The sequence below is a fragment of the Martes martes genome (assembly GCF_963455335.1).
Source record: "Martes martes genome assembly, chromosome: 11".
In the NCBI taxonomy this organism is placed as follows: Eukaryota; Metazoa; Chordata; class Mammalia; order Carnivora; family Mustelidae; genus Martes; species Martes martes.
In genome coordinates, this window is record NC_137899.1 from 37,713,720 (window position 1) to 37,737,492 (window position 23,773).

At 34.1% G+C, this 23,773-nt stretch overlaps 1 protein-coding gene across 1 annotated transcript in view; it reads left to right on the plus strand.

Moving 5' to 3' along the window:
* Nucleotides 1-23,773, plus strand: part of AKAP9 (A-kinase anchoring protein 9) — a 187,950-nt gene that overhangs the window by 54,755 nt on the left and 109,422 nt on the right. Inside the window, exons 3-8 of the mRNA XM_080818398.1 lie at nucleotides 3,327-3,557; nucleotides 6,525-6,569; nucleotides 16,285-16,338; nucleotides 16,704-16,874; nucleotides 17,593-17,748; nucleotides 18,643-18,840. Of these exons, the coding sequence (XP_080674524.1) occupies nucleotides 3,327-3,557; nucleotides 6,525-6,569; nucleotides 16,285-16,338; nucleotides 16,704-16,874; nucleotides 17,593-17,748; nucleotides 18,643-18,840 (855 nt within the window). The remainder of the gene's footprint in view (nucleotides 1-3,326; nucleotides 3,558-6,524; nucleotides 6,570-16,284; nucleotides 16,339-16,703; nucleotides 16,875-17,592; nucleotides 17,749-18,642; nucleotides 18,841-23,773) is intronic.

The following is a 23,773-nucleotide window of genomic DNA, read 5'->3' on the forward strand; positions in this document are numbered from 1 at the left end:
AAATACCCAGTAGCAGAAGTACTGGATCATATGGTAATTCTATTTTCATTTCTTTGAGGAATCTCTGTACTGTTTCCCACAGTGGCAGTGTCAATATGTATTCCCAGTAAACATGCATAGGGTTTCCATTTTCTCCACATCCTCAGCAACACTTTCTATTTCTCTTGTTTTTTATTTTAGCCATTCATTGTGATTTTGATTTGCATTTCCCTGATGATGAGTGATGTTGAGTAGCTTTTTATGCATCTGTTAGCCATCTATGTGTCTTCTTTGAGAAACGTGTATTCAGAACCTCTGTTCATTTTTAGTCTGTTTTTTTGGTGTTGTATAGTTCTATGTATATTTTTATGAAATAGAACTCTTGCTAAAAAGCTATTGTGGGCATTATTTTTGAGAATTAATTTTGTCTTGCTTTGTATGGTTTTGCCTGATGGAGAAAGAGATGATGAGAGGGATTATTTTGTGTTTTGATTCATTTAATTGCCGATTTTAATTCCAAGACCATGAAACTTTTCTAGATAGTAGAATTAGATATGCCTGTTATATCATATCTTAATTGTCTGGTTCTTTGGAACAGTGCTTAAAGTGATGTTTTTAGTGGTGATTTTTCTGTAAAAAGATAAGTTATCTTTTTTCACTCAACATGTATTTTTTTAGTACTGTTCCGGACTTTGAATATATAGCATTGAACAGAACAGAAGTCCTTACCCTCATGCTGTTTACCTTCCAGTTAATTGTTCTGAAAAAAATAGTATGACTTTGTATAATCAGTACAAGGCCTAAAACAAGGTCTTGGTAATTTTATGTCCTTAGAAATGATTTATTCTCAGCACCATAAAAAAATTCTACTCTTTAATTTTTATTTATTTATTTTAAGTAATCTCTGTTCCTAAGTGGGGCTCAAACTCATGACCCCAAGATCAAGAGTCACATGCTCCTCTGAGCCAGTCAGGCACCCCAAGAACCATTCTGCTTTTTATTCACTATCAATAACTTTCTCATTTGGGTTCATTTAGTAATGGACTGTTGTCTCAGAGGTGTTTTTTAAAAAATCAAACTTTTAAAAATACAGCTTTAGTTTTCTCCTTTGTTAGGTATTTGTACATAAAATAATTAAATATAAATTATGTATATAATTCAACAAGTCGGAATTTTAAACAGAATATTCATTTTTATCTATATTCTATGTTCTCTGGTCATATTTTCTAACACAGACAACATGGAATTTTAAGAAGTTTCTGAAGTTGAACTTAAATATCAATAATGTCATTATTAGTATTTTTCTTGGTTTTGTGTTCTGAGGGATCTTTTTAAAATGATGTGCCTAGACTTTTGATTCTATTTTCAGATAATATATAATAGTGTTTCAGTTGGTTTATTTTTAAGAATGAATTTACTATCCTCCAAAGTAGTTTAAATGCATTCCAGCAGCTTAATAATGTACAAATAGAGGCAACTGGTCTTGCATCTGTTCCTTAAGCAGACATGAGGTAGAATAACAGGCTAGTTGCTAAATAAACTAGGGAAAATTTTTAATGTGATATATTTTTTTTTACATTTTACAAGGTCAGTGATTGATTAGATATTTCTGACTTATGAGTTAGGTGTCTTTATTATGTAATCACTACTGCATAGCTGTATCCTTTTCACCTGCAACAGACAAAATAAGTATAAAATATGCTGTGTTTTATTCTCTAAGTTCTGTTATTTGTCACATATTTTGATAGTTAATGATACCAGCATCATTAAGACTGTTTTAATACTTCATATCATAAGAAATTTACTGGCCATCTTTGTGCTTGGTCTAACTAATAGTTATATAATTAATATGCTGGTAGTAGGTTTCCTGTTTTTTAGGCACAATGGAGCTTACACCTATTCTTATGCTTTTGTTCTCTCAGTGATCAAGCAGCTCAAATTAAATTTAAGAATTGGTGGTTAGTTACTTCATATAAAATTTAGAAAATGTGTTGCATAAAAGAAATTTCAAGTGAGCATAAGGAAAAATACCTATGATCTCCGCTCTATAGAGATACCAGATTTGTGGTTGTATTCTTCCAGAATTTATCTGTGCCTATATGCATAATGTTATTAAAATTCAAGCTAGTTAGAAGGCTATGAGACTGAGCCCTACTTGTCTTAGTTGAAAGAGATGCACACCATTTTCCTTTTATTAATAAAAGATACTATTGCAATATTATATATACCACTGTGTCATAAACATCTTTATTATTTTTCCATATATACTTTTTATATAAACATCTTTAAAATTGTTTGCATTAACATAATTTTAATTGAGTTAATCCAGTGTTACCCAAAGTATGTAATGCATACTTCTGATTTTAGGTGACAAGATATTGGTGACAAGATATTTTAAGATATTTTAGGTGATGGCCTGATCCAATATTAAATAATAGTGAGTAGTATCATAAAGAAGTTAATACTTTTCCAGGATTTTTTTTAGTCAATCTAATTACAGTTAGCCAAAAGTCTGTTTGATGCTCGCATATCCTTTATATTCCTTTAACACTTGCCTGTTTATCTCATCACCTTCAGCAGTAATACCTAACTAAAATTTTAATAATGTAGTGTTAGTTTTCATTACATTCATTTCTGTTTACGATTTTCTTTAAGGAAATCACAAGTGATACTGGCTTTTAATTTATACCAGAATAGAAAGTCTCCTTTTAAAATAAATTTAGATAAGTTCACTAGTTAAAACATGTTAAGTTAATGATAAGTATACATGGCATTAGGAGATGGCAGAAATCCTTATGATGATACAAAAGTGATTAGGAGATAGGAAGCACTGTTTTTTGACATTTAAATTATTTCAGTGTTTTTCCCATTAGAAATAAGGCTTCAGTGATCATTTGTAAAACTAAATCTTTTGCATGGACTAATTACGTTTAGTACAAATTAGTAGAAGTCCCAGAAATTTCACAAGGTAAACACATTTAGACCTCTTATATTTTTGTATAATTTTGTATAATCTAACAATAGTATAATCTAAAGTAGATTATACTCTCACCAAGCAGTGAGAGTACCTGTTTTCCCTATTTTATTCAACTCTGGGCTAATTTTTTTCTTTAGACATGACATTTTCAGTTCTTCTTAGTATTTGAATAGTAGTTATAAAGAAGTACCTAATTTCTTTGCAATTCAGTAGCTGTATCAAGGACTATAACACCTGTCCTTTATTTAGTTATCATTTAATAATGGTTTGATCTTATAAAGAAAATGACTCCAAAGATGCTTGCTTTTTTCACAGTGGTGCTAAAGAAAAAGTATCTCTAATGATAAGGACAATGTCTTTTTTTCTGTAGCTTGCCCAGTTTCGACAAAGGAAAGCTCAGTCTGATGGGCAGAATCCTTCTAAGAAGCAGAAAAAAAAGAGGAAAACTTCAAGCAGCAAACATGATGTGTCAACATACCATGCTTTGAATATTGAGCACTCACAGAGTGATGAAATGTACATAAATAGTTCTCAGAGGGTAGGAACAGCCGTGACTCCTGAATCCACAATAATCAAACGTGATGAGGTCTTCTCTGTTGAAGTAAGTATTCATCTAGATTTTTTGAAAATTAGAATTCTAACTGGAAAGTTGTAATGACAACACTCATTATCACCCTGTGCAATTTCTGTGAGCTTGATTCAATAAACATTTGTAGTACAACAACTGTAATAACATCAAGGATTCAGCACCAAGGATACAAGGGTAAATGTGACATTCTCTGTCCTTTAGGAAAGTCAGTCAAGTGGGGAAGGCAGATGTAAGATAGTCTGTGTATTTTGATTACAGCTATGGTAACAAAAATGCGTATGGTACCCTAGAGTACCACGATTTGGGGGAATGCTAAATCAGTATTAGCTATCAGCAAAGAAGTAGGCAAGGCAACCTCTGTGATAAAGAAGCAACATCCACAAGAACATGAAGTTATGATGTGACTTGGAAACTATAGGAAGTTTAGTTTTAAATATATTAGAATGATGGGGATGGGATGGTGAGAGGCAGAGATTGCACCTGGCCCATAGAAGGCCCAAAGTAAAAGCTAGTGTTCTTCCTCTCTTTAATGGTATAATTTTCCAGACTAAGATGAGGCGGGGCAATTTAAAAGTGGATTGGAATTGTGGGTGGGATGGAGATAGCAACTAAAACCAGGAGTAGAGAAAACTGGGATGCTTAGGAGAAAGAGTGGTGGTTGAGACAGATAATTATAATTTGGATTGTACCTCGGTATATTTATATGGAAACTAAGATTTAGATAATATATAGGATTTGAGCTTTATTCAAAAGGTCAGGGGTGTTAAGGATTTGCTAAGAGGCGATCTTTTTGAGATTTTCCTACTTAGAATTTTTTGAGCATCTTGGGTATGTAGTTTAGTGTTTTTCATCCAATTTGGGAAGTTTTGGGGCATTATATCCTCATATATTCTGTCTACTCCTTTCTGTCCCCTCCTTTGGGTCTCCTATTATGCATGTTAGTATGTTTGATATTGTTGCACAGATTCTCATGCTCTGTTCATTTTTCTTTATTCTTTTTTAATCTTTTCAGTTAAACTATATGTTAAAGTTTACTGATTTTCCTCAGATCTGTCAAGCCCCTCTAATGAATTTCCCATTTGTTGTTTTACTTTTTAAAAAAGTTTATTATTTTATGGGGTGCCTGGGTGGCTCAGTAGGTTGGGCCTCTGCCTGTAGCTCAGGTCCTGATCTCAGGGTCCTGGGATCAAGCCCCATGTCCGGCTCTCTGCTCAGTGGGGAGCCTGCTTCCTCCCATCTCTCTGCCTGCCTCTCTGCCTACTTGTGGTCTCTGTCAAATAAATAAAATCTTCAAAAAAATTTTATTATTTAAGAAGAAAATTTTTTTAAAGTAATCTGTACACTTAGCCTGCTAGGCGCCCCTCTTTGGTTCTTTCATAGTGATACTCTTTATTTTGTAAGGCATTATCCTTATACTTTTCTTTAGGAATTTAGACTTAATTTTATTCACTTATTTGACTATATTGAAAATAGCTCGTTTAAAAGTCTTTGTATATTAAGTCCAATATTTGTGTTTCCTCAGGGACTGTTTCTACTGACTACCATTTTTTTTTTGTATGTGGGCCATACTTTTTCTTTGTGTATCTTGTAATTGTTTGTTGAAATCTGGGATGATATGATATATTGTATAGTGATATGATATGAAAACTCTGGTGTTTGACGTGGTTTGCAGATGTATTTGTTACCTTTTTCTGGATAACAAATCAATGTTTGGGCTTCTCACTGGAGTTATAGCATTTCCAGTGCAAAGAGTGTCTTGTTCACCATTTCATCCTAAGTAACACAGTTCTTAGTACACAATATACTATAACTGTTTAAAAGGCATAAGTGAATCAACCATGAGAGTTGATGTCATGAAAGTATTTTAGATTTAAAAGAAGATTAGGAAGTTAGGAAGCCCTGTGACAGAATTTTAGAATAGGCATCACTTCCTACATCAGAGACGAGGTAGAGTTTGGTACTGAGTGATGAATAAAATTTCCTTAAGTATAGATGGTAAAGGAGACAGTAATGGTTCATATTTGTTGAATGAAAAGGTGAAATCTTTAGGTCTCTTTTCTCACCTGTAAATTGAGAATTTTTGATTAGATGAGTGGGTGAACAGTGGAAACAGTGAAAATTTAAGTTTCCTCCTTGAGGAAACTTTTTAGTGGTTTTAAACTGAGGGAAGCTCAGAAAAGCCACTCACTTCATACCCAAATCCCAGGGGTGTAAGAATGAAACAGGAATGTCTTAGTGTTTTATAAGCTGCAAAGGCGTTAATAACAACAAAGATTGTTACTTTTCTTCAAGTTGTTACTACTTTTCTGGCATCAAGATTTGGTGATTTTTTTTAAACTTTTTGTTGTTGTTTACATAATCTCTAAGCCCAGTGTGGGGCTTGGACTCACGACCCTAAGATCGAGAGTCTCACGCTCTACCACCTGAGCCAGGCATGCCAGTGATTTTTCTTTTTGAAGAAATTGGAACTCTTTTGAGTAACATTTTAAGAGTTTCTCTTATTTAAAAGAGAGATAAGAATTTGAAGGGTGATATCTTATTTAGTTCTTTTGTCTTACAAATGATTTGTAATGTATATAAGACCCTGTGTGAAAGTGCCTCTTGATACATTTATATTTAGAAAAATGCTTTATGATAAATATCAGATGTGTTAGTTAGCCATTGTGATTCATAGAGTGAAAATTTTAAAGTTTTAGGGGCATGTGGCTGGCTCACTTGGTGAAGCATGTGATGTTTTGATCTCAGGGCTGTGAGTTCAAGTCCTAGGTTGGGCATAGAGCTTAATTTTAAAAAAATGAATAAAATAAAATTCACATACTTAAAAAATTTTTTAAGATATTTGAATAATTTTTACTAGTTTTTTAGTGATATTTTTATGTGAATTTTCTATCACATGTTACTAATAGTAATGGGTAAATAAAGTAACATGTTTGGTGGTGGGGAAGCTCTTAATGTAATTGGTTTTTATTTTTATTTTAGCCAGAAAGTGAGATTTCAACTACAGCAGATGATTACAGTTCAGAGGTAAGAATAAGTAATATTATGGTAGGTTAACTTTTTATGTATCATTTTTGAAACTTATTAATACTTTATTTCTTGCAACTCACATGCTTATGTATTTTTATAAATATAATGAAGTATAGCATAACAAAATACAGTGTAAATGACCTAGAAAACCTGAAAAGTTATGTTTTTCTCCATTTTTTTTTTCATATTACTAAGATCTTAAATCTGTTTGAATACCTTAATTAGTGGCCTTTAAGTCTCTAGGAAAATGATATTGAGATTTTAGGATTAATGATCGTCATAAGATTTCCATATTAAACACAATAAATATTTTATTATACAGACTATTTCATATTCCAAGTAATGCTTTTTACAAATGCTCGAATTCTATATAATTACATATATTCATTTGATGAAATTAATGCTGCAGTAGTGATTTTTAATTTAGGTGATAAAAGCTAATGTAGACATTGGCCACATTAGGAAATACCTTCTTTATGTGTTATTAATAAATATATGCCATGCTGTTACCTTTTTCTTATTGTTTTAGATATCATTGTCATTTCATTGGTCCACAGTTTGAGGATTTGGAAAATTATGAATGGTCAGCGACTCAGTGTATTCCATAAGTTTTGTTATATTGTAGGTTTCTAATACCAAAAAAAAAGACAACTTCATGTTCTGAAGTGAACAGATTACTGTTTTGAATTGCAAATGGGAGTAAAAACTTTGACATTTCAAAAGTTTAATGTGGTTAAAAGCTGGGAATATACTTATTAGTAATCTGATCAGGAAAATAATTAACCAGGGTTGAATAAATAAATTAGTACCTGATTTATACTATGTAAAGTTGCCTGTAGGGGAAGTATCTCAATTTAAAATCACAACTTGCAATTCAGAAAATCTGGCCTTGTGACTTTAAATTTGGGGCTTATATATGAAAGCAACCCTGTCCCCCCCCCCCCAATAATGGCTATATTCTTTTTTTAAAAATTAAAGAGGGGATGTGTTGTGATGAGCACTGGGTGTTATATACAACTAATGAATCATTGAACACTACATCAAAAACTAATGATGTACTAGATGTTGGCTAACTGAACATAATTAAAAAATTATTTTTATTCATTATTTTTAAATTGAAGTATAGTTGATACAGAATATTTTATTAGTTTCAGGTGTGCAGCATAGTAATTTGACATTTATATACATAATAAATGGCTCCCATAGTAATTGTAGTTACCATACGAAATTATTGTAATATTAACTCTGTTCCCTATGTTGTGGCATATTCCACATCCCTGTAGCTTATTTATTTTATAACTGGAAGTTTGTACCTCTTACTCACTCCCCTTTCCCTTTTTCACCCATTGCCCTGTGTTTCCTCTCCACTGGCAACCTCCAGTCTAGTCTGTTGTCTGTATTTGTGAGTCTGTTTCTGTTTTGTTTGTTTGTTTGTTCTGTTTTTTAGATTCCACATATAAGTGAAATCATATGGTATTTGTCTTTTTCTGTCTGACTTTTTAAAAAATATTATTTATTTATGTGATCTCTACAGCCATTGTGGGACTCAAACTCATGACCCCAAGATCAGGCTGTGCTAGCCAGGTGCCCCTTTCTCTGACTATTTCACTTATCTGTGTTGTCACAAATGGCAAAATCTCATTTGTTTTTACAGCTGAGTAATTTTCCATCATATAAATCTATGTATATACATATACATATATAGACACATGCACACACATATATATATGCCACATCAACTTTATCCATTCATCTGTTGATGGATACTTAGGTTGCTTCCATGTCTTGCATATTGTAAATAAAGCAACAATAAACACAGGGATGCAATATATCTTTTCAAATCGGTGTTTCATTTTCTTCAGGTAAATACCCAGAAGTAGAATTAATGGATCATATAGATCTGTTTTTAATTTTTTGAGGGGTGCCATACTATTTTCCATAGTGGCTGCACCAATTTACCTTCCCACTAACAGTGCACAAGGGTTCCCTTTATCCCACATTCTCACCAATGCTTGTTAGTTTGTGTTTTTTTTTTTAAATAGCCATTCTGACAAGTGGAGGTGATATATCTTTGAGCTTTTAATTTGCATTTCCCTAATGATGAGTGATAATGAGCATCTTTTCATGTGCCTTTTGGTCATGTATATATCTTCTCTGGAAAAATGTCTATTCAGGGCCTCTGCTCATTTTTTTAATTGGATTGTTCGGCTGTTTCTTTTTTTTCTTTTTTCTTTCTTTCTTTCTTTTTTTTTTTTTTTTTTTTTGGTGTTGAGTGCTATGAGTTCTTGTTAAATTTTTTTTTTTTTAAAGATTTATTTATTTATTTGACAGACAAAGATCACAAGTAGGCAGAGAGGCAGGCAGAGAGAGAGGAGGAAGCAGGCTCCCTGCTGAGCAGAGAGCCTGATGCGGGGCTCAATCCCAGGACCCTGGGATCCTGACCTGAGCTGAAGGTAGAGGCTTTAACCCACTGAGCCACTCAGGTGCCCCATCTTCTTGTTAAATTTTTTTAAAAATTTAAGTTTTTTACTTTAGTACAGTTAACATACAGTGTTATATTGGTTTCAGGTGTACAATATAGCAATTCATGAATTCTAAACATTACTTAGTGCTCATCATGATAAGTGTACTCTTTAATCCCTATCCCCTATTTCACCCATCCCCCCCCCATTCCTCTCCCCTATGGTAACGATCAGTTTATTTTCTGTAGTTAAGAGTCTGTTTCTTAATCTGTCTCAGTCTCTTTTTTCCCCTTTGGTCATTTGTTTTATTTCTTAAATTCCACATAGGCGTGAAATCGTATTGCATTTGTTTTTTTCTAACTGACTTATTTCACTGGGCATTATACACTCTGCTGTGAGGTTTCAAAATATATTTTGGATGTTAATCTTTTAATGGATATGCCACTTACAAATATCTTCTCTGATTTAGTGGGTTGCCTTTTAGTTTTGCTAATGGGTTCCCTTCATTGTGCCTAAGTTTTTTAGTTTGATGTAGTTTCAGTTATTTATTTTTGCTTTTGTTGCCCTTGCCTAACAAGACAGATCTAAAAATATATTCCTGAGACTGAGGTGTAAGAGTTTACTCCCCATGGTTTTTTTTTTTTTTTTTTTAGGAGTTTTATAGTTTCAGGTCTTTAATCCATTTTGAGCTTATTTTTGTATATGGTATAGGAGTGGTTTCATTCTTTTGTATGTAGCTGTCCTGTGTTTTCAGTATCACTTATTGAAGAAATGGTCTTTTCCCCATTGTGTATTCTTGCCTCCTTTGTCATAGATTAATTGACCATATAAACATGGGTTTTTTTTTTTCCCTAGGCTCTCAGTTCTCTTCCATTGATCTATGTGTCCATTTGAATGTCAGTACCATACTGTTTTGATTACAGTAGCTTCATAGTATGGTTTGAAATCTGGGACTGTGTTCCCTCCAGCTTTGTTCTTTCTCAAGATTACTTTGGGTATTTGGGATCTTTTGTGGTTCCATACAAATTTTAAGATTATTTGTCCTAAGTTCTGTGAAAAATGGTATTGGTATTTTGACAGGGATTGCGTTGAATTTGTAGAGTATTGTGGACATTTTAACAGTATTAATTTTTTGAACCCATGAGCATGGTATATGTTTCCCTTCATTTGTGTCATCTTTGGTTTCTTTCATCAGTGTCTTAAAGTTTTCAGAGTACAGGTCTTTTACCTCCTTGGTTAGCTTTATTCTTAGATACTAGAGCAGGAGTCACTCTTTGGAAGGGTGCTTACCAGGGCAGTTGGGTTGGTTAGAATGACTCTGCAGGGCAGGGTAAGTGGTGCTAGGAAGAGAGTGTGTCTGAATGGGGGCCCACCAGTGTCAAGCCAGCTGTGCTGAAGGAAGGCAAGAAAAATAGTGCCTGCCAGCATTTCCATTCCCAGAGAAATTTCCTGCAGATCCTTGCCCCTGTGGCACATGCCCTAAAATTAATGAATCTCCATGTGATATAGTCCAGGCACTTTTCAAACTGGTATCTCTGGGTTGGGTCTCTGAGCAGGTGCTGTTGTATATTGGCCTTTTAAGACAGAGTCTTGGTTTCTTATTGCCCTGCGCTGTCTTCAGAGTTAGGCTCATTTAAATCCAAATATTTATGGAGTCTCATATTCCCAGTGCAGATCAATAGGATGAGGGGTGCTCAGTGTGGGGCTTGAGCCTCTCACTTCTCAAGCAGGACTTTCACACCTGTGTTATATCTCCTACTTGTGGGTTGCTGCTTGGGATGTTTAGTTTCTGATTTCATCTCTGCCCCTCCTACCCTTCTCCATGTGGCTTTTTCTTTCTGTCTTTAGCTATGGAAGAGCTGTTTGCTAGTCTTCAGGTCATTCTCAGTGAATTGTAGTATATGTAGTTGCAGCCTTGATGGGTTCATGGGGAGAGGTGATCTCGGGACACTCGTACTCAGCCGTCTTCTCTCTCTCTCTTGCTAATGCCTTAATTCTTATAGTTTGTCTTTCTTGATTGAAAGTTTCAGGCATTTTTGTGCCTGAACTGCCTATGTCTTTGGGATACCCCAGGACTCCACAAAGTACATTTTTCTTCTTTACACTCAGGTGAATTTTTTTATAAGCCAAGTGGCTATAGATCAGGCCATCTCTTATATGCCTGTGAAATTTGGTTTAAATTTATATAGCCATTTTCTCACTTTGGGATAAGAGAGTAACTTTAATGTTTATTAATACAGCTTTTAAAAGTAAGGACATCAAAAGATTATGGTTTTCAAGTTCTCTTTTTGAAAATAGTAATATTGAAAAGTCTTATTATGATAAATTATTTTTTGCCTAGACTTTTTAAACTATAAAACTGGTGGGAATTATGAGGCCCAGAAGAATGTATTGAAACTATTTGTCTGTGATACCTAGTAAATGTGATGTGTTTTGAAGTAGGGTACAAGTAATATTTAAATGTAATTCCTACAGTAGAAGTTAAGAGTATGTTGAACATTGGTGAACAAGAAATCTTTACTACATGTATATGTGTGTAATTTCTATGTATTTGCATATGTAATCAAACATATGTTTTATTGTTATATACATGAATAAATATATACCTATACATACGTGTGTATTTTTTTTTCCAAACAAAAATTTCAGGGAAGAGACTTCTCTTTACTATGTGACATATCCTTTGATACTTTTTCTTTTTAATGGTGGTCACAAAAACTAAATTGATTAACTGATTTATAATTGGACAAAAACAGTTACTTAGAAGATTACACTGAAAAAAGATATTTCTGAAATAATTTTTGACAGATTGACCTGATTTGATCATAACCTTTGTGATATTATATAGTTTGGGCCTGGAATCATGATGAATTATTCTATGACAAAGTTACATATTCTCTTTGTCCATAGAAAACAGTTTGTGAAATGTTTGAAAATGTCTCATTAAGGTTGCCAATGTGGAGCCTGGTTGAATCCATGATACTCTGGGCTAGTTTTGAAGCTTTAGCTATTCCTGTTAATGATGTTAAAACTGGTTTGACTGAGCTAGAATTATGAGGGACTTCTGAGCCATAGTCACCTTTTCAGGAGGCAGAAGAATCATCAGTAAGCCAAATTTGTAAATTGAGGAATAAATATCACCGTTAAGATTTTCCTATTAGAAATTTTAAGGAATTATCTCTTAGTTTCACACCCTCCCTGCCAGAGGAAATTCCTTCCTAGATTATAACTTCATTATGATTGCCAGATTTGCAAAGTTTAATAATCTTGGCTTTGTTTGCATTGGAGCATTTTTAAAATTTCAGAATTACAGTTTTGAATTGTAGGCCACATAATTATCCTGTGTGTTTTTAAAATATTGCTGTCATTTTTTTGATGTGTAGGGAAGTAAGGTAATAAAAAAGAACAGAGGCTCTGGAGCCTTGTGTTCAGATTTCACCGTCATCACCACCAAGGTGTTATCAACCCGGGTCCGTCACTTTAATTCTGATACATAGTTTTTTCACCTGTAAAACAGTGATATCTACTTCACAGTGTAGTTGTGAGGGTTATATTTGATAATATTTAGTATGGTGTTTGGTATAAAAAAGATAATCAACAAAGTTTGCAGTTTTTTTACTGCTCTTCGATAGAAATATGCTTTATTTTCTTTCTTTTTAAAGATTTTTTTTTTTTAAGATTTTATTTATCCATTTGACATAGAGAGATCACAAGTAGGCAGAGAGGCAGGCAGAGGGAGAGGGGGCAGGAGACTTCCTGCCGAGCAGAGAGCCCAATGTGGGGCTTGATGGGATCATGACCCGAGCCATAGGCAGAGGCTTCAACCCACTGAGCCACCCAGGCGCCCCTCTTTTTAAAGATTTTATTTATTTGACAGAGAGAGATCACAGGTAGGCAGAGAGGCAGGCAGAGAGAGAGGGGGAAGCAGGCTCCCCACTGAGCAGAGAGCCCGATGCGGGGCTCTGTTCCAGGACCCTGGGATCATGACCTGAGCCGAAGGCAGAGGCTTAACCCACTGAGCCACCCAGGCGCCCCAGAAATGTGCTTTATTTTCCCCCTAAATAGATGGAATGTGTGATGAGAATTCTTTTAACAAATTATTCTCAAAAGGATTTCAGATTCTGATTATGTTACTTAGTTTGGGAATTTTATGCAAATAGATATGGTACACACTTAATTTTCTTGACTTCTTTGGCTGGTATTCTCATTGGATTGAATAATGGATTCAGGCCTAGAAAGAATTGGATAATATTATCCTATGATACCTATGATATTTAATGAGATCTCTTCTATATAAATATACACCCAATTACATATGCCAGAGAAATCAGACTGAATAAAAGATGCCCTTCTTGGGGCACCTGGGTGGCTCAGTGGGTTAGAGCCTCTGCCTTCAACTCAGGTCGTGGACCTGCGTCGGGCTCTCTGCTTAGCGGGGAACCTGCTTCCTCCTCTTTCTCTGCCTGCCTCTCTGCCTACTTGTCATCTCTGTCTGTCAAATAAATAAATAAAATCTTTAAAAAAAAAAAAGATGCCCTTCTTACAAATTAATTTAAATTACGCATAGTCTACTCAGTCCCCCGTGAAGGTACATTTCATATCCAAAATGTTGTATATACATGAAATATTTTTATGGATACCTTTTGAGCAGGGTTATTTGGAGAAAGTTGCAAATGCTAGAGGCAAACTACACACATGACAGGTAAATAAATATGCTTTGCTAAGTGTGGAAAGATGAAGTGATAGTAGGGCAAAAAATCTCATTATGGATTTCATGTGATTATTCAGTGCTTCTTAACCAAGTCACATTTACAATTCATGATATTTATGAAATGACTAGCTGGAGTTAGAGACATAGCCTATAGCCATAAAGTTATATAAACTTAGCCTTTTAACTTTTTTTTTTTTTAACTTCACCTCATTTTCTTTTTCTCACTCCCTGCCTCAGCTCTGTTGAGGTATAATTGACAGTTAAAAATTGTATATATTTAAGATGTACAGCATGGTGTTTGATACTCAGCTTTAAATTTAAGTGGGTGATCTTAACCTCATTAGTTACTTGGCTACAATTCCATGAGTCACTGAGGCACATTGAAGTCCTATAATTTTCATGAACTTTTATGAACCATCAGATTCTTATTTTATTAAAATATACATTATTAATATTTTTGAATGTAAATAGTACCACATTAAGTATAATAGGATAAGATATTAATAGTGAATTAGTCTTTTTTGTTTTTATTTTTTTAATTTATTTTATTTTTTGTCTTTTGTGTTTTTAAACTAACATCCACTGGAAGGAAAAGATTTTGGTGTAAAGGCCATGTTATGGTTATAAAGATTATCTTTCTCTGATTGTTTCTGAATTGGTATCTTTATAAGGTGATACTTACCTATACAGAACATTTTAAATTTGAAAATGTACCTTACTTATATTTTCCCAAGTCTTCATGTTGTCCATACAGATTAAATAAATCTGTAAATTCAGAAAGAATTTATTAGTACAGCCTAGTTAAATAACTTTGACAAATGCCACAGGAAAAAAAGACACTAAAAAAAAGGCTTTTTCTTCACCCGAGTTTATCAATCTGATCTTCGTGTTTCAAGTTACTAATTTACTTTCATATTAAGGTTTACCAGATACAGTGTTAGAAGACTAATATAAGAAGAAGGGATGAATGCTCTACCCTTTAGATATCAATAAAGTAATTATATACATTAAAAAATAGAATAATGCTAACTATTAATGATCCCAGTAGTCTGCTGGGTATTTCTATTCTAACTTCAGAATATAGTTTGTATTAGTTTAGTTCTGGTGAATAATCTTTTATTACCTATTTACATAGTACTAAATTTTTAAAAAATGTATTAATAATGATTTTTATGTTTTTTATAATAATGCATAATTAAGTTTAAGAAGCCAATACATAGGAGTTTTTTTAGTGTAATTTTGCTTAAATTAGAGAAATATTAAGCTGAACTTTGGCTATATTATGTGTTCGATACAATCATTATAAACTGATAAATTATTATAGTTATATCATCTCCACCTAAAGTTGTATCCGTCTTAATATGATATTTGAAGATATTCATAAAATCCATTTCATTTAACTGTAACTGTAAAAATTTTAGTAGATGCTTATCAAAGTGCTTCATTTCAGAATCAAGAAAAGCTAATTGAAATTTAGGAGAATTTAATTGGAAAATTATTTCAAATGACTTGATATTAATAATTTAAATAGAGTTAGTACTCCTGTCTTCTGACAGTTTTCACAAATTACAAAGAATCAAACTCTGTTACAGAACTCTTAGCTAGTATCTTCACTTTTTTTTTTAAATTTTAAATAGGCTTCACACCCACAGTGGGCTGGGCTTGGACTCATGACCCCAGGATCAAGTCATATGCTCTGCTGACAGAGCCAGCCAGGCTCCACAGTATCTTCACTTTTAAAAAGATGTAGTGCATATCCTAATTCTGGGATATTCTAGTCTATGTATTCCAACGGTATAAACTTTATTATCTTGGATTCTGTTAATGTAGAATTATGAATAACTAAGATGTAAGCAGAAGTGAAGTTCTTTTGTGCACTGTTGAGGGAAAGAAGGGTTTGTTAAATAGATTAATTGATCTGAAATTAATCTCTGGCCAGGTCAACCCAGGAGACATATGTTGTCATCCTTCTTCTTCCCATCATCAAAGTCTTTGATAGAGAGAGGCAATAATCTGTTATGGAAAATCTCTGCATCATTCAGGGTTGGCATGGCTGGGAAAGTTGGGAGACCCTTCCTCAGCTATTCATCTCATACTTCTTGACCTGATTACCAACCTTTAGTGAATTTGCACCAGTAAACAATTTACTTTAAAACGAATAGAGCTTAATCAGAAAACAGTTATTTAAGTGATTATAAGGCAGTATTTTGTAGATGAGAATTTAGTCACTTGAGGTTTATAATTATCCCTGTGAGGACAAACTGGAAACTGCTATTAGAACTTTAATTCACTTAAATGAAAATGTATAGTATGGTGTTTTCTGCATTGTAAGCACTCAAATGTTTTGGGAATCATTGGCATTTGAAATTATCATAATATCTTTTTAGATTTAAATTTAATCATTGTGTCTATTTTTGCCAATGAGGCATTTTCTCTGTGCATAAGATATGCGTGAATACAGTTAGCAGAAATATAACTGTTAGCTTTAAATAAAATTCTCTCTAAAATCATAATATATCAGGAAATTGTTTTTGTACAGGTAAATGGTTGCAGTTTTGTGGTGAGAACAGAAAAGCCTACAAATTTATTAAGGGTACAGTATTTAAAACTCTCACGGTACTAATGTTTTATACTATTTAAAACCATCTGGCTTACTAACAAAGCTTTTTTCTGCATGTACTTCTTTCTGTGTGTGATTTCTAAATGCTTTTAATGTTTAACAAAACAAAATTAGCCACCTTTTGTTGTTATAAAAGCTCAGTTGTAACAGATTTCACAATATATTGTTTTTGCTTTAAGGTTATATCACAGTCATAACAAAGTAGGTTGTCATTCCAGAAAACTCTGAGGTGATAAGTGATATTTTAAAGTGTATTTTGCTATGGAATTCAGTGTTTAAATCCCTCTTCCTGAGGAATGTTGTTAGTATGAATTATTAAAAATTTTGGATTGATTTAGGAAGAAGAATTTGGTGCTGATGATTCTTATTCTGAACATGGAGCACAGTACAATCAGACCCACCTAGAGATGATGGAAAATGAATTGGCTGGCAAACAGCATGAGATTGAAGAGCTGAACAGAGAACTAGAAGAAATGAGAGCCACCTATGGGAGTGATGGACTGCAGCAGGTATGTGTACTTTTGTTTTTGTTTTGTTACTGAGACAGAAATAAGAAATTTGAATGATCATATATGTACATTCTTTAAAGATGAGTTTTTTAAATAGTAACTTAAATCATCTCATCATTCATGTCCTTATACATACCACAAACAACCTTGCTTAATTTTTTAACTTTATGAGATAGCTAGAATGAAATCACTTTGGTAGGATAGGTGTTTTTGTAATCAGCCTGAGAGAAAATTTTGGTGCAAACCACATCAGAATATGATGACCTACACTCATTAAAAATGTCAGTGAGTCCTTGTAAAAGTAAGCATTTGTGGCAATCAGTTATAAAAACAAAGTGGAAAAGGCCATTGATGAGGATGACAGAATACATTTCAGTTTCATCCTCTCCAGAAACAAGTGAGAATTGAACAGGTCTGTGGTGATGTTGCCTAGGAACAGATTGGGACATTCCTAAATATAATGGCACTTGTCCTTCTAGAAGCAGATAAATGGATAAGTTAGACCTAGTAATTTTTTTAAAGTTGATTTGGAATTAAAGCCTATTTCTACAAGCTGATCTTTCAGATATGGACAAGAATAGATAAGGTTACTTAAAAATTACCATAATTCTGTCAGTGCATTTTGAATATTGTTTTTGAAGGATAGTTACCTATAGTAGTAATCAATTTTGTTTAAAAAATAAGTGTGGCACTTTTTATTTTCACTGATGTCTTTTAGTTACAAGAATTTGAAGCTGCCATTAAGCAAAGAGATGGCATCATAACCCAGCTCACTGCTAATTTACAACAAGCAAGGAGAGAAAAGGATGAGACAATGAGAGAATTCTTAGAGTTGACAGAGCAAAGTCAAAAATTACAGATTCAATTCCAGCATGTAAGTATTACTAATAGAACAAAGTTACTAGATTTTTAGTAATGAATTATTTTAAAGTGCTCTAATTTTCAGAACAAATTTAAGTTAGTTTAAAATGGATTTGCTTATTATGTATCATGTTGGAAATATGTTGTTACGTTAACCCAAAGTTTAACTCCTAGTTCCTGCTTGGTTTCTTGGTTTCTTGCTGTTATTTTCTCTGTACTTCTTCCTTGTCTCTATATTGAAACCCTACAAAATCTTCCAAGTTTGTTTGGGTGGATTTTTGCAGAAATTAACATGTAGTCACATCTACCTTTTGCTAACCTTGCTATGATTTTATTTTAGTTTCCTTGCTGTGAGTTTATTTTAGTTTCCATTTAGATTTTGTTTTATTTTAGTGTTCCATTTGCCTTTAATCAGAGCTGTAAGAATCTAATAGTATTAATCAAGTTTCTGATGGCAAGTACAGAAAATAATTGAAGGTAGCTTAAGCAAAAAGAGAGGAATCTAATGTAAGAATACAGGCTTATCTAAACAGAATGCAAGGTGAAGATACAACCAGACTTCCGAAAGGGATTAGAATCACAAATTGGAAAATCATCTGGAATCCAGGAAGTACTGTTTTTTAGTCCCCATTTCTTTCTGCATGTTTGCCGTAGTCTTAGCTATCTCACTAGACTACCTTCTCTGCTTTACGATTAGAAAGATAATCTTATTGGTTCGGCTTGGATCTTATTGATCAGCCCACAGTCATCTGATAAGCTACAGCAGTATGTTTACTGGAGTTTCAAGCCTATGAATCTAGCAGATTTCCCAGAGAGCAGTTGTTGCCCGAGTAATACCCTAAAAGTCATCTCTTCCTTAGTGCAATCTCTTCAGAATTTAACTTGGAGGTTTCTTTCTGTTTTCAAGTTACAGGCGAGTGAAACTCTAAGAAACAGCACTCACAGTAGCACAGCTGCAGATTTACTACATGCGAAACAGCAGATTCTCACTCATCAGCAACAGCTGGAAGAACAAGACCATTTATTAGAAGATTATCAAAAAAAGAAAGAAGACTTCAAAATGCAAATTAGTTTCTTGCAAGAGAAAATTAGAGCATATGAAATGGTATGTTTATTTTAAGGAAGTCAGCCAATGTGTAACAGCTATATAATTGAAGTTTTTTATACAACTGTTTATCCTTTTTATTATGTACATGAATTACAAAATTTCATAATTAAGAAAAGCTCTTTAAGTATGCAAGACAACTTTCAAAAGCAATTGGGGGTCTCATAATAATAGTTTTTAAGATAATACTCATTACTGAGTTCCTTTGGAAGTGATCAGCCTATGTTAAAGTGAGTTCTCAGGAGAATCTAAATTTATAAACAGAATATTCCATTCTTATTGTTTTTTCACCTAAAGATATTCCTACTCACTTTACCAGTAAAGTGATTACTTTATAAAGAATTATAAAGTATGGGGCGCCTGGGTGGCTCAGTGGGTTAAAGCCCCTGCCTTCGGCTTAGGTCGTGATCCCAGGGTCCTGGGATCGAGCCCCGCATCAGGCTCTTTGCTCGGCGGGGGGCCCGCTTCCCCCTCTGTCTCTGCCTATCTGCCTGCTTGTGATCCTGTCGGGTAAATAAATAAAATCTTTAAAAAAAAAAAAGAATTATAAAGTAATCTTTATAAAGATTATAAAGAAATACTAAAGATATTTCTACTCACTTTATAAGTAATGAAATTCTGAAAATACTTCCATGACAAAATGAAATTTTATGGATTTTAATTAGAAAAAACTACAGTAGGGACGCCTGGGTGGCTCAGTTGGTTAAGCGGCTGCCTTCGGCTCGGGTCGTGATCCCAGCGTCCTGGGATCGAGTCCCACATCGGGCTCCTTGCTCCGCAGGGAGCCTGCTTCTCCCTCTGCCACTCTGTCTGCCTGTGCTCGCTCTCGCTCTCTCTCTCTGACAAATAAATAAATAAAATCTTTAAAAAAAAAAAAAAAGAAAAAACTACAGCAGATTCTCTGTTTATGGTAGTTATGTTTTATAAAGTTGCCTAGAGCACTTATTTAACAAATAAGTGCTCATAGGGAAAAAAAGGGGAAATATATTTATTTTATATGTTTTTATTTGTTTATATGTATATACATACATACATATATATGCATGTGTGTGTTTATACACGTGCACACATACACCCTAGGGACTATATTTATATATACATATATGCATACATACACACACAACATATCTCATAGATTGTAATCTTAAATCCTAAAAACAACTCATCCTGGTAGATTATATTTTGTTTACTTTCAAAAGAGAAAATGCTATTCACAAGTGCTAAGTTACTTGCCTGAGGCTGCCCTGCTGACACCTGTCAGAGTTGTGATTCAAACCCATATAGCAAGCCCAGAACCCATATTTCTTGTGCTATACTGCACTGCCCCCTGTATTCTCCATCCTCTTCTCCATCCTTGCTCTCCTAATGAGTGAAAACATGAAGTCAGAGTGTAGCTGTGTTGTTCGACGTCAACTTTGGAAGCATACATATCCAGCAACTCAAATTTTTTGCTGCTCTGTGCATTTCTATAAATGACTATGAGTATTGATTTTGGATTACAAATAAATTTTAGCAAGAAGATGGATTCACAAGTAGGGAGTCTGTGAATAATTAGGACAGACTGTGAATACAATATAGTACTTATTACAAACTTAGTTCTTCTGCAAGAAGTTGAGAAATAACCAAGACAAAAATATTGTTAGATTATAATAAAGTTATTAGCTAGTATTTGTTTTTGTTTACATGGTGCCAGGCAATATTTAAAGCATCTTACACATATTAACTCATTGAATCATTGTAATAATTTTATTAGATAGAGGTTGTGTCATCGCCCCCATTTTACAGATGAAGAGATCAAGGCAAAACAAGGTACAGTAAATTGCCTAATCAGACAGGTAATAGTTGGTAGCGTCAGGTTTCAAACCTAGGCAGCCTTATTCCAGAGACTATACCCTTAGGAAAATATGAAACATACAAATTTAAGATACTGAAATTATGAAATGGTATGCTTTACAACTAAGGTAACTTAAAAATCTTTAGATAGGTGTTTACAGAACGCCTATTTTGTACCAACCTCTTGCAGAAGATAATGATGCCTAAAATGTGCCCTTTTCTTCACTGGACCTCATGATTTAGTTTGGCACATACACAAGATAGCACAAAACAAGGGCAAGCATAGATAAAAAGTGTTTTGAGTAGGTCTGACTTCATAAGGGAAGTGACTCAGGATGGCTTTAGGGGTAGATGATATTTGAGGCAGGTCTCTAAGTTGGAATAATTTCTCTATAATTATATTTTATTTTCTCAGCAGTAGGTATAATGAGTGGCACATTAGCAGCTAATTAATATTCATTTGGTAAATAAGCAAATGCATTATGAATCTGAGCTGATTGATAGGAATGACTTTTTTTTTTTTTTTAAGATTTTATTTATTTATTTGAGAGAGAGAGGATAAGCAAGGGGAGAGGCAGAGGGAGAGGGAGAAGCAGGCTCTACACTGAGCAGGGAGCCTAACGTGGGGCTGGATCATGACCAGAGCCAGAGGCAGAGGCTTAACTAACTGAGGCACCCAGGTGCCCCAGAAGGACATTTTAGATAGAGGATGAAGTGTATATAAACATCCAGGCTGACCCATGTTAAAAATGTCTAGGTAGAAAAAAATAGTTTAACTAGAAATAGTCTTTGAAAGTGAGTCTTTACAGGAGGAAGTGTAGAAAGGTAGTCTAGGCCTTGTTGGAAGAGCCTATAAGTTGAATTGTATTGTATTTATTATATTCAGTAGGCAGTGTTATTTGAAATTATTTTAATTTCCCCTTTTTTTTCCCCACTTTGTATGAATCCCCCTGAGTAGTAGTTCCATCAGTGCACTTGAGGGACTAGTGCATTAGGGTGATAGTTGAAACTGTCATGGTCCCCTAGACAACTACACTTTAAAAAAAAAAATTATTTTATTTTATTTCTTTTCAGTATTCCAGAATTCATTGTTTATACACCACACCCAGTGCTCCCTGCAGTACGTTCCCTTGATAATACCCACCACCAGGCTCACCCAACTTTCTACCCCCCTCCCCTCCAAAACCCTCAGTTTGTTTCTTAGAGTCCACAGTCTCTCATGGTTTGTCTCTCCCTCCGATTTCCCTCAACTCACTTCTCTCCATCTCCCAGTGTCCTGCATGTTATTCCTTATGCTCCACAAGTAAGTGAAACCATATGATAATTGACTCTTTCTGCTTGACTTATTTCATTCAGCATAATCTCTTCCAGTCCTGTCCATGTTGATACAAAAGTTGGGTATTCATCCTTTCTGATGGAGGCACGATACTCCATTGTATATATGGACCATGTGTTCTTTATCCATTCGTCCATTAAAGGGCATCTTGGTTCTTTCCACAGTTTAGCGACTGTGGCCATTGCTGCTATAAAAATTGGGGTACAGATGGCCCTTCTTTTCACTACATCAGTATCTTTGGGGTAAATACCCAGTAGTTGCAGGGTCATAGGGAACTCTAGTGTGTGTGTGTGTGTGTGTGTGTGTGTGTGTGTGTCCTTTTTTTTTTTTTCTTTTCAGTGTTCCAGAATTCGTTGTTTATGCACCACACTCAGTGCTCCTTGCAATACGTACCCTCCATAATACCCACCACCAGGCTCATCCAGCCCTGCCCCCCTTCCCTCCAAAACCCTCAGCTCAGTTTGTTTCTCAAGAGTCCACAGTCTCTCATGGTTCATCTCCCCCTCCAATTTCCCCCAACTCACTTCTCTCCATCTCCCCATTAGACAACTATACTTGATTCCAGCCTCATTCTCATTGTCCTTAGTCCTCTGAACTTCCCATGGTATAGTGGTCACAGGCAGAAAGTCTGTTATTCCCCACTCCCTCAGGTCTGTTTCCAAAAACAAAGGGATTGTATCTTCGACCACAGAGCTGTCTTTTGCAACAGAAAATAAATATTTTAAAACCATGTATTTTGAAATAAACAGTACTAAGAAAAATGAGCCATGATTTTGTATTATTTCACAATTGAATGAAGAATTGTCATTGTTTGCCATTATATCACATTGTTTGCCAATTTTGAATTAAAGGCTTTATGAGGGTTCCTCCCCCAAACTGAAAATCAGGAAATAGAAGTATTACAGATTTTACAACAATGTTAACATTTCAAGACTTATTACTTATTTAATAAATCAACTGAAGTTGACCTTCTGAATTAATTTTACTTTCTTACAGATTCTAAATGCGTTATAGACACTTTCTAGTATATAAATGTATCACATTTGTACATAGTGTAGAGAGCATAAAACACTTTAATATATTTATTTTCTTTCAGCTTCAAGCATATTCCATGACATAGAAGAAATACTACATTTATTTTGCAGATGAAAACACTGAGATTTAAGAGATTAAAGTGATTTAAATGTCATATTGTAATATAGAAATTAAAGTCAGAAGGCTCAGCACTTGGTAATAACTTATGATGAAATTGAATGGAATATAGGATGCCAGGAAAAAAAGTATAGAATTTTGCTCAAGAGACTTCACAGAAGGATATTTATTGCCTTAGTTAATTTATATAGTGCAGAATCTGGCCTTTGACTTGTAGGCTGAGGAGTCTGGTTTTTATCTTGTATCAACTGAGTCTTGAGCTACCTCTGAGATAAGCTCAGGTTTTTCAAGTTGAAAAGGCTAACGTTTAAACCTTGAATATAAGAGTATTAATTTACAGTGAGAAATAATTATCACAGAGACTTGTATACTTCAAGTTCATTGGATTTTACTTTCTTTCCATGGGCAAATGATTTTGAAAAGCCAAATAATAACAGACAATTGTTTAGTGAGCATGAGATTGAAGGATATTGGAGTCAAATGTTCTGTAGCATTAGGCTATGATAACTTGATGTATCATCTCACAGTAGGAAAGTCATGTTTGTGGATTGAAATTCTTAAATTCTGTTTGCTACAACCCCTTACATTGCTTTCTACATTAAATATGGTTTT